The 15047-nt window shown below is 38.6% G+C and overlaps 1 protein-coding gene across 3 annotated transcripts in view; it reads right to left on the bottom strand.

The window, feature by feature from the left end:
* Positions 1-225: 225 nt before the first annotated feature.
* Positions 226-15047, bottom strand: part of LOC139685591 (uncharacterized) — a 130654-nt gene continuing 115832 nt past the window's right edge. For all 3 annotated transcript variants that reach the window (XM_071582534.1, XM_071582533.1, XM_071582535.1), the window contains 4 exons: positions 13097-13330; positions 9746-10302; positions 6669-6801; positions 226-1727 (listed from right to left, as the gene is read on the bottom strand). In XM_071582534.1, coding sequence (XP_071438635.1) covers positions 1670-1727; positions 6669-6801; positions 9746-10302; positions 13097-13330 — 982 coding nt within the window. In that variant the 3' untranslated portion in view covers positions 226-1669. The remainder of the gene's footprint in view (positions 1728-6668; positions 6802-9745; positions 10303-13096; positions 13331-15047) is intronic.

Here is a 15047-nt window from a genome sequence, read left to right as displayed (position 1 = left end):
TGAACAAAACAGTGTTTGTCCTACAACGGTAAATTGAAACATGCATTGGTCAATTTTCATACAAATTTACACTATCATGAATGGTTTTGCATTGCTATGTTATTCACCTTACCTTTATGGTGAACATACTTACGTTATGCATTGAGTCTTGTATGCTGACCCCAAGGAATGAATAGGTAAGAGAGGGGCAATGTGGGCAGGGAAGAATGCAGAGAGTGGCGGAGGAGTTGACAGCTGACTGAGGTTCACCTTAGGGGGAGTGAGTTGTCACTCAAGTAAATGGATATTTGGTCAATGTGTAGGGAAAGTGTTATTATTACATAAATGAATACAACAGAATATTTTCAATTTCAAATTGTTCAAGAAAGTCCAATTCATTGATCCCTTAGTTCATAAAATGTTAAATGTCAGGTACAAAGGCATGACTTACTTCCCACATATTCCTGGAAAATGCAGAATCTTTGTAATGAGTAATAAAACAAGGTGTGCTCTTAAATCTGTACAGGTATCTCTCTGTTGATCTGAATTTGTATTATTTTTGTTCCGGTAGTGCTTTGAACTTAATGCTTTAAATACTGCACAGAAACAAATGTCTTCGAAAATTCCACCCTGATGATGTACAATGTAGCATATGATACACTTGACATTTGGGTTGAGCGGTCACCAGTTTGTATGTTTGCACAAAAAACTCATAATATCTAAATCAAAATAGAATACTGAGTTCAAAAACATGCTGTGAATTTATCTTCATTAAGATCATATTTCATAGTTTAAGACATGGATTGCATGAACACCACCATCAGTCAAGTATAGCTTCTCTCCAAAAGAGTAAAGATGCCCAATGGTCACTTTGAAGATGGCCAAATATCTGCCCTAATCTCATGGTCCAAAGAAACTTTTATTTATTCCATAATGTGAACAAGGATAGATGCGGAAAACTGAATCTGTCCATGTTTCGGGCATGGACAGATGAAGATACTGATGATGATTTTGTAATAATCAAGTCCTAACTTGATTTTAAGAACCTGTGGGAAAGGGTGAAGTACCAATTGCAGGTAGATATATTGGAAGACACAACACTTAACAACAGAAATTTACTTTCCATTGTGACAATTCAGTACATTTCCAAATGGCTATTACTCTAAACTTTAACAGCTGGAAACAAAAGTTGATTCCATTTCGTAGCAAGCAGAGCACTCCATGATGAAAAGTGTATGCCGCTATTGGGTACAAAATTCCAAATATGTATGTAATCATAAAATGGGAAAATGTATTTTTTATAGTGCAGAATTACTTGAAGTTTGTCTTACATAAACCAAAACTGCAACAAAATTGGAAGACTTCTGTATGTTGTATTATATTGGTCGTAGTTTATACAAATGTACAATAAATCCCTAATAATATATTGAAAATATATTTGTTCCTTTCATGCAAAGCTCATAGAAAATAAGTATCTCTGTCTCACTGTCTCACTCACTCCCTGTACCGCAATATTTATTCACTTCCAAGGAAAAATAGACGGTGATCACAATTTACGTAATTATTTTATACACACTTCACAAACACACAATTTCTTCACACTAACTTATATTTTGCACTGGAGTTTTGTCCAATATTCAGTGCTATGCTGTGCCTCTTTTTGCTGAGCTGCATCCATCTTGTAACTACTTTATTCTTCCTGGCCTGAGGCTCGTATCAAGTCCATGCAAGATTTTGCCTTGTTAGATCTAAATTAGAATAAAGAAAATTGAATTGGTTTAGAGACAATATGGACACAAAGTGAAATGGGGTTTAATATTATAAACAAATATTAAGCCATTAGAATAAAAATTTAAGTGTTGAATTATTCCAATGGATGAGGTATGTATTGCAAAAATGGTAAAAGATTGGCAAATGGATTGAAAAAATCATTACTTGTCAAACTCTAAACTTAAGTATATTTAGTAGAAAACATGGTGAATTACTTGTTATGTTTACAGGGCTGTAATGCATTAATTTTCTGTGCATACTGATCACTTCTCTAGGGAGTGAAATATTATTGTACTGCAGGAAACTCTTATTAACAAAATAAGTGAATCCATATTTATTTGTCAAGGTATGAAGCTAGACATGATCACAAATATATAACAGTTTCAATTGTTTGAGGAACCTACTAAGATGATATAAATTAGTTTTTACCAATTATTCTTTGACTAGAGGAAACCCATGTTTAGATAATATCATTACAACTATAAATGCAAAATATGTAGGTGGTATGAATTAAAGATCAAATGATTTCAGATCATTAACTCCTTTGGATGAAGCAGAAGAAGTCAATGAAGAACCAATCAAATTGATCAAGCCCAAAAGGACATGCCACAGGACTTTTAATGCAGTAGTAGTAGTAGTATTTAGGGGAGGTGACCGACGGCTGAGAGGTCATTTGCGCCATTAGGGATGGACAGGAAAGGATGAAGGGTGGAGAGAAACCCAGCGTCGACATTAGCCTACTCTTAATGACAAAAGGCGCCAAGGGGTCAGCAGCTTAACGTCCCATCCGACGGATGGTGTACTCACTCAAAGTGCCCTCCACAAAGCACCTCAAGTAGGGATCGAGATACCACTGAAAAATATTCAACACCGCCGGGATTTGAACACAAGCCCTCTGGGTGGGAAGCCAGTACGTTAGCCCCCGCACCATCTCGATCCCCACTTTTAATGGAATAAACAAGATTGATATAATCCAGATGATTAGACCTAAGACATGGAGAGATGATAATTAATTATGATGAACCATTGCATGCAAAGTCTGAATTGTTGAAAAATTCTTGTACTACTTCAACATTCCTTTCCCTATAAAGGTCTGAGTTTGAGAGGCCATCAGAAAATATTGCTGATGGTTTCTGGCATAAGTGTATGGAAACGATTCAAATTGGGAATGAAAAATAAAAATAGTAACTTTGTGATTCCACTGAAAACTTTTTATTACAAGATGACCTGGGTTTTGACGTCAATGTTATCTTCAGGTGAACGTCGAAACCCGCATTGTCTCGTAATCAAAATTTTTCAGTGGAATCACAAAATTACTATTTTTCATTTCCAACAAGAAAATATTGCAATAGCTGGGTTGCTTCTGAGGTTTTTCAATTTTCTTAATGTATCAGGAATCATAACACACTGTGCTGACATATTTAAAATTTCTGACATATCATCATAGTTTCATGCTGACAGTGCTGAAACATCATAGTTTCCCATAGGTGACCTGTTTAAAGAACAGAGAGTCAAAACACATTTGCTTATATTCAAAGTGGTTACATAAAATTCAAAGTAATGCTCATGTAATAAATATTGGTAAGATAAAACAATCACTGGATACTCAAACTATCATGAGCAAGCATCAGATAACACAATTTTTAAAATTGGATTGACAGAACACATCATTCTATATCTAGTCGGTAAAACAGACGACACTTCCTTCCTGATACGCACACATGTTCACATGAACATAAAATGTCAGGATGATGGCCACCTGACAATGCTTCCACTATGGGACTTTTATTTTTATGTACACAGAATGAATTTTTTGTACAGAATGCATTTATATGCATTATGGGTGCAGAAGCAATCATTGCCATCAGGAAACTCATTGTTAGTCACATATGATTTGAATCTGCAAACTCATTAAGAGGTAATTGGGAAGCATTATTTTTCAAAGTTGTGTCTCTTTTTGGATGAATAAATTGACTGACTACAATGCCAATAGGCCAAAGATCGTGACTCTTCAATTTGTCAGTATAATCAAAGTTAATGCCAACTTTAAAAGACCCATAATGACTCTTACCATGAATCTTATTGCATGAAATGCATTTCAGATCAAATATTTTCTCAAAACGTCCATAGACTTTGTCCACTGCTCTCAAGTCTGCCAAGGTAAAAATAAGAAATCCTTCATGTTGAATTAAGTGCATTGGTTATCTTAGTACCTACAATTCAAGAGTAATTCACCTTCCTCTCATTGAAAGCAGTCATAATATCATTCCTCTCATTTGATAACAAGGCAAACACATTTGCATCATTGGGGACATGACTCCAATTCATTTAGATCTCACAGCATAATAAATAACATCACTGACTTTAAGTTTTTAAGTCATTGAGTCATGACTGAGTTTGTGAGAAAATACTTCAATGCCTTCAATGCTTCAATGACTCGATATCCACAGCCATGTCTGCATAAGAAAGCATACAAGGGCAGTTCAATAAGTACCCGTGTTAGAAATGAAGAAATAATTTTTTCAAAAAACTTGATTTTTATTTTTAAACATAGTCCCCTTTTAGAAAGATACACTTTTCCCAATGTTCAGGCCATTTTTTTAACCCCTTCAAAAAATAGGATTTGTCGAACTCTCCAAAATACGCCTCTGTCTCGGCGATAACTTCCTCGTTTGAGCTAATTTTTTTCCCACGAGCCATTCCTTCATGTTAGGGAATAAGAGAAAGTCGTAGGGAGCCAGATCGGGTGAACACAGGGGGTGCAGCAGCAATTTATAACGTAGTTCATGCAGTTTGGCGGCGACAACTCAGGATCAGCTTGTTGTCTACCGTGAGCGATTGCGGCACCCATCGGGCCGACAATTTTTTCATTTAGCCAACTTATCATGTAAAATATTAATTGCCATTCCGGTCGACACACCCACGGCCTCTGCTACTTCGCGCACTTTTGTTCGTCGATCAGCGAGAATCATGGCGTGGACTTTTTGAATGATTTCCTCGGTAACCACGTCTGCCGTCTGCCGTCCTGGTCACTCCTCATCAAAAACAGATGCCCACGTTTAAATTCATTGAACCAATATCTAACTGTGGTCATAGATGGTGAAGTGTCCCCATGAACAGCATCCAACTTTGCTTTCATCTCCTCGCATTTCTTCCCATCCAAAAACAAAAAGCGAATTACCGAACGATACTGCTCTTTTTCCATCATAGCGAAAATCACGGAACATGTCTTACTGGAATGGCTGCCAAATCCAAACTAACCTTTAAATCAGTCTGAAATTTGTTTCACTGTCGTTTGATAGATGGCAGCACATAATGATAACATAAACTTCCCTCAGGAACGCCCTTTGTCGTCAAACACGGGTACTTATTGAACTGCCCTCATACTGGTCTGGCGCAAAAAAAAATGATCAGAAGATTTCATGGCCCCCTTCAAGAGTTTTCGGGGGCAATTCTTAAATCTTATCATATTTATATCATAAAACATATATGAATGAAAATAGTAAGGCACAGCTTTATCACTTGCAAATTGTGGAGATCCATATGAGGTGAACAAGCCATTCATTAACCATTCTCTAGAATTGTCACCAATATAATATGATTCAGAATTTCCACAAATCCAAAATTCCAGGTTTATATTTTATCTAGCCTTTGAAAGGATATTTTCCTCTAAATACAGCATGGTGTACATTCTTGCGCTCCAAAGATTTCTACCTGGTATATCTATGTCAACTATTTTAGGCACATCAGAATTTGCAATGCAACAATTTCAAAGTGTAAAAATCATTTGTCTTGACTGGGATTTGAACCCGGATCCCTCGATGTCTGGCCAAGTGCTTTAGCCAGTTAAGCTACCGAGACATCCTCTTACAATCTGCAATTTGGGGTGTTTCAAAGGAACAAGATATTATGAAGAAATATCATGTACAATGTCATAGGTATTCATAGTCATGTGCCTTGCACCACTGTCCTTTGAGTTCAAGCCAAGTTTTAAACACTGAGGGCGCTATTTAAAAAAATTCAAAGAAACAGCACGAGATACTGCAACAAAAAACTCAAATGATTTTTACCCTTTGAATTTGTTGCATTCTAATGTAAATTTTTTTAATAGAAATCGGATTCAAGAAGAGAAATTATGCTCCAAACAACCCATTATGTTGAAATATAGAATGTCAGTTTAGTTGGAATAGTGAAGTGGTTAACATACTGGTTACTACCAAGAGGGCAAAGGTTCAAATCCTGGAGCCAACAAATATTTTTTGGGGGTATTCCGATCCCTGGTGCTCAGAGGTGCTTTGTCGAGAGCACTTAGAGTGAGCACGACGTCCATCGGATTGGAGTTTAAACTGCAGACCCCTCGGCACCTTTCGTTATTAGAGTAGGCTAATGCAGATGCTGGGTTTCTCTCCACCCTTCATCCCTTCCCATCCATCCCTAATGGCAGAAATGAACTTATCACCTCCCATAAAACTACTACTACTACTGTTGTTTATCAGTGCATATTAATAGAACATTTTTATTAAGTACAAAATAATTGATTTAAGTTAACAAAATATGTAAAGTCATTATAACAAGTTAATGTTATTCCTGAATAAAATGCAAACAGAAAAATAAAATTTTAACGTATAATATTTCAGGAAAGTAAATTGTGTTGATTGACATCCCACGCAGCTGTTTGTGCAGTGTTTTAGAAGGTGCACACCTTTAATAATAAAAATTAGCACAAACAATCAACAAGGTCTAGTAAAGTTACCCATGGAGGCCTCGATAAATGAGCCCCAAAGTTTTGGTGGATAGACAGAAATAAAGTAATAAGAATAAACTAGCAGGGAATTGTTTTAGGACAGCAATAATGGATTTTCAATTTTGAGCCTAAAGATGAACCATATGGTTACAATAAATCGGAAAATCCAACTTACTTATTTTTCACTCTAACTCTCCGACATATGTGCAGAGCCACTGAGCCATTCTTGATTCCCTTGAACAAAGCAACAGCATCAGCATGGGTCAGGTCATGGCATACCTCTCCATTGACGGCCAGCACTTCATCACCTAGAGACCAAAATGCTTCACTTTAGTAATAAGTTTTATCGACTGACAAAGTGAAGCAACAAAAGATTCACAGCAATACGCATAATCATCTTTCATCTCCATGTTGCTGCTTAAAGGAAAAGAGGCAGGGTCACAGGAACATTCTTGATTCTCATATATTACCTCCAATAGTAGGTTCTCAGGGAAGTATAGCATCCGTGTGCATTATTAAGTGAAAATGTGGTATAAAATGAGATAGAACAGAGTATTTGTATTGCAAACATTTATGCATACTGTCTTATTTTAATGCGTATCTACATTCAAATAAAGTTGTCTCCCTAGATTCAGTAATTCAAACGTTCCGAAATAAAGATAGTATCTATATACTTGACAGTCCCAGGCATCACTTAGTGGAAGTATTTAGCATCCATTTCAAAATATTTTGTACTTTTTCACACAATTCAATTCAAGGTTCAATGCATTTTATAGACTTGAGGCATCATCTGGCACAAATTTCATTCACATGTCGTACTGGCATATATATATATATATATATGCTTGGAACAGAGATAGATAGATAGAGGTCTTTATTTGGGCGAAATTGAGACCAAATGGTCCCTTCTTCCATTTCACCCAAACATAACAGAGGGGACGAGGTTAGGAAGGGTGGGATGTTGAAAGTGGGGGTGTTGGAGATTATTTGCGTAAGGGTGGGGGGAAGAGGCAGTGATGCCGTGGAATGAGGGTGGGATGGAGAGGCATGGGAAGAAAGTGAAGGTGATCAGGTGCGTTGAGGGATTATTTTTCAAATTCCCTCAAGGGTAGTTTTAAAGAAAGGATAGGGGAGGGTACAACTGCTAGTTTCAGAAAATTATGTTAGTGTCTACCAAGTGCCTTTTTATCTCAATTTGTTAGAGAGCATCCATTTTTAATCCTTTCAGGAGGATGTGCAGTAAGTATATAGGGGGGAAATGCTGTTTTGGTTGAATTCTATAAGGTGCTCTGTAAAGAGGGAATTGGAATTCTGATTTTTGCGACACCTAGCATGTTCTTTGGCTCGTGTCTTCAAGTTTCTCCCTGTCTGACTGACATTAGAGATGTTTCTACTATCGCATTTCAGTTTATAAATGCCTCATTTGAGAAGTTTTTCCTGTTTGTCTTGGCCATTAGAAATGGATTTAGCGAGAGTAAGGTATGGGTGGAAGACTGCTTTGATTGAGTTAGGAAGATGATTGGGGATAGCAGAGGAGGTGTCTCCCAGGAGTGGCATCAAGCCCCACTTTGAGTCTTTCGATTTGTCGGACTGAGAGGAGGCAATTCTATTCATGGCAATTGCTTTTCGCTCTTTCTAAAGTATTTTTTCAACTAGGTTTGGGTTGGGCCCAATTTTGGTGGCTATATTATTGTTTTGATACAGACATTTTTGGGGAAGGGAACGCATACGGAGGGGGTGGTGGATCATTGACAGGAGGGCTACATGTTTGCGAGAAAAATGGTGGTCGGAACCAGTGGGAATCATGCGATCTGTATAGGTGGATTTTCTGTAAATTGAGAACTCATGTCTCACTTCCTTTATGGTAGTTGACCAAATGAGGAAGTTAATTGCGGCATTAATGTCTTTTTCATGGAGAAGGATATATAGTATTCAGAGTGTGGCCAAACACCTGGGAGGAGGGCACCACACCTGTGACTTCATCTTGGAAATTCAATACGAGGAAAGGAAAGGACAGAGAATGGATGCACTCAAGCAGTTAGGGATTTAGAGGAACCATAGAGAGGAGAAGGTGGTCAACCAACACCTTTTTCTATTCCCCACCATGCTTAACCCACACCACCCCTCTCACCTCACCCTCCTAAAACCTCCCTCCCCTTTCCCCACCTTTGCGGAGCCACAATCAATCCCCCTAACCTCTTTCCCACTAATTACCCATTTTTCTGAGCCATAATGTATATTTTATATATATATATATATATGATTCTGAAGACGACAGCCGTGCTGTCGAAACGTAAAATAACAAATTGTGAGTGTCCTTTCTTTGTGTCTCTATATTCTAAAAATCTACATCTGTGTTTTTTATATATTTGTGTGTCGCCGAAGAGCGTTCCATTTCGAAGATATTTTATATATATATATATATATATATATATGTATATATTCAAGTTTCCCGTAATAACTTTTGACCTCAAGATGTCTCCTATGTGATGAAACCAAAAGTATTGTGCTAGTAAATATTTTATAAATTTTACAAAGTTTTTCTCATTGCTCAATGTTTCCAGGGCCATTTTAGATAGTGAATGTATAAACTATTTGCACCCTACTCTTATGAAAAAGTATGATATTCTTAAGCATAATAACAAATGAAAATTTTTAATTAGTTTAAATGACATTACACCTATCTTTTTTGAATGTAAAATTAAATAATATTAAAATGGAATTACAAATATAACTGCATTTAATCAATAGAAAATTTTCATCTACCTATTGGTAAATAGTAATTTGGAAGATGTAGTTGCTTTGTTATGTAAATGTAGTGCAATGAACGTCAAAATATCAGCAAGCTTATTTGAACTTTTTTGCGGCGATATTGCTTACATGAATTTCCCATAACAAAAACCTTTCCCAGGCCCTTGAAATTCATGCTGGTGTGGATTTGCTGCATTTAACTCCACAAATTCTGTAGCATAAATTTCATAATCACAAATTAAATTTCATGCTCCTATGGCAACTGTTTTCAGTCATAATAATAATAATGATAATAATAATTATAATATGTATACTTCTAGAGCATCATCGTCTCATTTCAAGTTAAGAATCCCAGGATTGGCTTATAGCAGCTCTCCAAACTATCCAAACTGAAACATTAGCCCCATTGAAAATTCCACTTTTCTATCCAAAGGGTGCTAATTAGTCCCTAACTCCCTCCAAAGCAAGGCCAAACACCAGCTGTGATCAACCTTCACCCACCTTCTGCAAGGCGTCCATCATCCGCAGCCTGCCCACTGGCTAGGATGCTCTTGACAAATATCCCCAGGGCCCCCCTTGGGGAATCCCTCCCCCCCACAATCGTGAATCCCAACCCTTTCTTCCCAGGGCCCTTCTCGAAGATGATCGTCTGGAAGGTGCACACCGCCGACCGTGGCCTCCTTGGAAGTGTGCAAAAGGCCCCCGATGGCGATGGGCTCTCCGCTGAGACCACGTCCAGGGCAGATGACCCACTGCCACGTCGTATGGTGGGGGGGGGCGAGGCATTTGTCCGCCGGGGGGGTGGCGAGGGAAGGGGGCCCCTCCTGTGCTGCGAGCGGTGCTTTTGGAAGTGACGCCGGCGTCCCCCGTCGGTGGCATCTTCAATGAGTGGGGCAGCCACGACGATGGGCTCTGGGCTGGACCCACTGCTCCTCTCTGAGATACTGCTGCCCCTCCCACTGCTCAGACTCACCCGCCGAGCCCCACGACCGCTCAAGTCAAGGCTTGGAGGGTTGCTGAGGCTCACATTCTCGTAGTCAACAGAACTCTCGAGAAGGCTGCGGAGAAACACAGGCATTGGATCTCTTTCAGTTAGTCTGCTTATCCACTTAACCCTTGAAAATATTGAATATTCTTTATCCAATCAAGATACCCAGAAGCGCTCAAATGAATCATACCTAGCATTAAAAAGAAGATCGGTTAAAAATTCAGAGTTATCCACAAATTCCATTGTTGTCATTTATTTGTGAAACTCTTTGAAAAGCTGGTCAAGTCTAGATTCTAATAATATAATAATTATTTATACATATAAACATAAACACAGTAATCACCCCAAAGGTTGGTTTGGTAGGTAACGGTAAAGTTGTGTGTACCAATGCCTTGTGAAATTCACACATCAGGATAGGGGGACCAGTTCCTTTCCCTATCCCAGCTATGGTTTTCCAAGGAAGATCTGATACTCAAGTAATTACACAACTTGGTAGGAGCTGAGGGTGTCCAGAGAAGAGTAACTGGGAATTGAACCAGGGTCCTACAGTCAATAATCCTACACTCTACCCCTGGACTACCATGTATATTATACATATAATAGTTGGATGGCACAATAGAACACAAATAAAATAGAAACATTTAAAAGGACACTCACATTGTAGCTTGTTTGAGCTTTTGGCCTTCTCTGAGGCCTTCTTCAAGTAAGACTGAAGTCTTATATTTTTGAGCTTGTGATTTGCTTGATCGTGCCTTCCCCACCTCTCCTGCATTCATCCTTTATGTGTGTTCCTACCCCTTTTCCTTATATGTATTTCCATGCGAATGAATATATATATATATATATATATATTTTATATATATATATATATATATATATATATATATATATATAAAATATATATATATATATATATATATATATATATATATATATATATATATATATTCAAAACATGAGACCAGCCATTTGGCAAACAAATATTGATACATATGTAAATAGTAATAAGGAAAAGAGAATGGAACACACATAAAGGACGAACGTATTAATGTTTGTTCGCCAGATAGTGAGATTTCGTGTTTAAATGTGTATTTGGCCAATAATAATAATAATACATTTTATTTGTCCAGCGATCAAGTAGCTACAAATGTTACACTTGATATAAAACACGTCAGGGGAAAGTGACAAAATACATTTGTGGATACAAGACATATCAGGCATTATCAAGAAATTCAGCAATTGAATAAAACATTTTTAATTTTAAGAACCTAAGTAGATTGACTTTAGATGCAGCCACCCTTTTATGGGCCCTTAATCTCAGCTGGGAGATTATTATTAAGTTGAAGGCCCATAAAATTTGGGCCAGCACCTGCATTTTTTGTCCGCACATATAAAATGTGCAGCTGCTCATTCTGTCTTGTAGAATATTTGTGGATATCGCAATTTTTCACATACTCAGATAGATTTCTTTTTGTGTGTACCATTATTATTAGGTAATCTACCGGTTAAGGTAGGTTTTTGGATGCACACAGCTACTAAATAAAACATTTTGTGACTCCTAACAAAACACAAAATCCATCATCCTACTCTACATCAGGTCCCTCGTCATCTCTGAGTACTTTCTTCCTCCCTTCATCCGGTCCAACATCCCTATCCTGTTCCTTCCCTTTCCTCTTTTGCCCAACATTCTCCCCTCTATTACATTCTTCAACATCCCACTGCCGGTCAATAACCCCCTCATCCACTTTTCCTGCCTCCATAGGATTTCTCCCAACAAACCCCTCTCTTCGCCCACCATACCAAGTACTTCCTCATTTGTTTTCTTCTCTGTCCATTTCACCTTCTCCATTCTTCTCCACACCCACATTTCAAAAGCCTCCAGTCTACGTCTTAATATTTCCCTTAGCAATAACAAATTCCTGACCTCTGTTCACACTAAACCTACTAATAAGCAGCAATACCTTCATTACAGCAGTTGCCACCCCTCCCATACCAAGCGCTCCCTCCCTTACTCCCTCTCTATCTGCGGTCACCGCATTTGCAACCATCCCGAATCCCTTAACAAATACCTTAACAACCTTCACCACTCCCTCCTCCAACGAGGATACCCTGATTCTCTCCTCCATAAAAAAATACTTAAAACATTCCTAGACCCCCAAGCCTGCCTCAACCACAGACTCCCAGCCTCTCTCAATCTGTACTACCTAATTCCCAGGCATTCAGTCCCTCAAATTCATCCTCAAAGACCTGTTCCCCATCCTCAAAAATCACAACACTTCCTCCAACCTTCTTCTCAAATGCCCCTCTGTCACCTTCAAACGGCCCGCCAACCTAGCAGATATCCTCAAATCCACCAAGCCGCTCTCAAAATCCCCTCACACCCCCAGAGCCATACCCACTCCATGTCATCGAGGAAGATGCAAAACCTACCCTATTTTCACCACTCCACCCCACTCCATCCCACCATTTAACTCTCTCCCGCCCTTCCCCCACTCCTCTTGAACTTCCAAGAATGTTGTTCCAATATGTATATATATATTTATTTATATATATTTATATTTATATTATTCATATATATTTATATCTATTTTTTTTTGTATTTTCACCCAAGCTGTGTGATCTTTCAGATACCGGATATTCCTGGAGAACCATAGGCAGCACAGGGAAAGAGCTCTTACTCCTTGTGTGAATTTCACATGTCACTGGGCTTGGAATAGAGTGACCTCTACCATCAGCTATTAAACTGATCTGCAGGTAGATAATTGTGCTCATGGTTTTATCAAGAATGTCGACATTTATATGATTGGCAAAAATTATGATTATCGACTTTCAATGCATGATGGATGATCACTGCAAATCCCTACCGTGAAGTCATTTCGCCTCCTGTAGATCCTCCACCGCCCCTGCCGAGTTCTGCATCATCCTCCTTCCCGGGACTGCTCTGATGTCGCCCTTGAGGGCCAATGGGCCGAGACACCACCATGTCCACTTGCAGAGGCCCTGAGCAGAGCACCTCTCGTGCCTGGGCCATTGTCAGCCCCCTCAGTCGACGGCCATTGACATTCACAATCTCATCGCCCACACAGAGTGTCCCCTCCCTGAGAAAAAACGAACAAACACCTCTATAGATTCAGTTTCAAATTATTGCATAACTATATTTCTCTAGCTAGATTGCCGTTAGTGTTTCTGCTATATCCATCACATGGTTTCATTTTCGTAGTCAATTGAAGCAAAAAACTTTTGTTTACATAGAAAAATTTAAAAAAATGTACGTCAAGACTTCAGAGAACACTATTTTTAAAAGGTTTGACGCCAAAAGAGATGAAAGGCAAGTTGGAGGGAGTTCCTGGCACATTTGTTCCTGCGTTTAGGACTATTCACAATTGGGTAAATGAGGCCACACTGATGAGAATTGTTCGGGCTGTCCAGTGGAAGTGAATTCCTTCGACGTGATTGACAAAATCCACGATGTGGTTTTGATTGATCGATGAATTTAAGCTCAACAAATAGTTGAGGAAACAGGCATCTCACAAGGCATAGTGTTCTCATTTTGCATGAAATATTGGGCGTGAGAAAAAATCTTGGCAAGTTGGGTGCCCAGTTTTCTCACAGTGGAGAATAAAAGCTATTGTGTGGTTGATTCAGAGACTGGTTTTGTGCTTTCCGTCGCAATCCTGAAAAGTTTCGGTGTCAATACAAAACTGCTGATGAAGCATCATAATCAATGCTACCAATAGTCCTAGGAACCTTCAGTAGCAAAGGAACATTTCAAACAGTGAGTTTCTAAAGGCAACTTGCCTCAGAAGAAGACAAAGACAGGGAAATTAGCATATAAGGCGATGGGCATGGTTTTTTTGGGATTTATGCGGAATAATCTACATCAATTACTTACAAAAAGGAAAAGTGATAAACGAAGGGTATTATGTGTAGTTTTTGCACCACTTGAACGATGACGTCCAGAAAAAATACCCTCATTTGGCAAAGAAAATTATTCTCTTCCATCAAGCTGATTGGGACGGTGCGGTAGCTAACGTACTAACTTCTCACCAAGAGGGCCTGGGTTCAAATCACAGAGGCAGCAGATATTTTTCATTGGTATTCCGATCCCTAGTTGAGGTGTTTTGCCGAGAGCACATGGAATGAGTACACCGTTTGCCAGATGGGACCTAAAGCTGCGAACCCCTTCGCACCTTTCAAAAAGAGGAGGTCAATGCTGATGCCAGGTTCATCTCCACCCTTCATTCTTTCCTGCCCATCCCTGATGGCACAAATGACCTCAGTTGTCAGTCGCCTCGTCCTAAAACTACTACTCCTACTACTACTCTTCCATCAAGATAATGCATGGATGCAAACCTGTGCAGTTTTGATGGTGAAAATTATGGAATTAGACTTCAAATAATTACAACATCCAGGGCATTCATCACATTTGGCTCTTGGTGACTTTTTTTCATTTCCAAGTATAAAGTAATGGCTTTGGGGAACACGTTTCACTTTGAATGATGGGCTCATCACCAACACACATGCCTATTTCGATGACCTTCCAAAATCCCACTTTATGGATGACTTGAAAAAGTTGGAGAAATGCTGGGAAAAGTGTATTGAGCTTTCAGGAGACTAAGTTGAAAAATAGAAAACAATCTACCTGAAATAATTTGTTTTCCTAATTTTCCCTGAGGACAACCCATGTTCAGTGAAACTTCATAATTTAACTAAGTTCCCATTCAATATCTACTTTGGCAGGTACGATGCAGATGCTATGGTATCATGAAAGCCATATTATAATGCACAAAAATCAAAACACTTAAGTTGGTGTCT

This window comes from Hetaerina americana, unplaced genomic scaffold, assembly GCF_022747635.1.
Source record: "Hetaerina americana unplaced genomic scaffold, ioHetAmer1.1.p SCAF_118, whole genome shotgun sequence".
NCBI classification, from domain to species: domain Eukaryota; kingdom Metazoa; phylum Arthropoda; class Insecta; order Odonata; family Calopterygidae; genus Hetaerina; species Hetaerina americana.
This window is presented reverse-complemented; position numbering and strand designations above follow the sequence as displayed.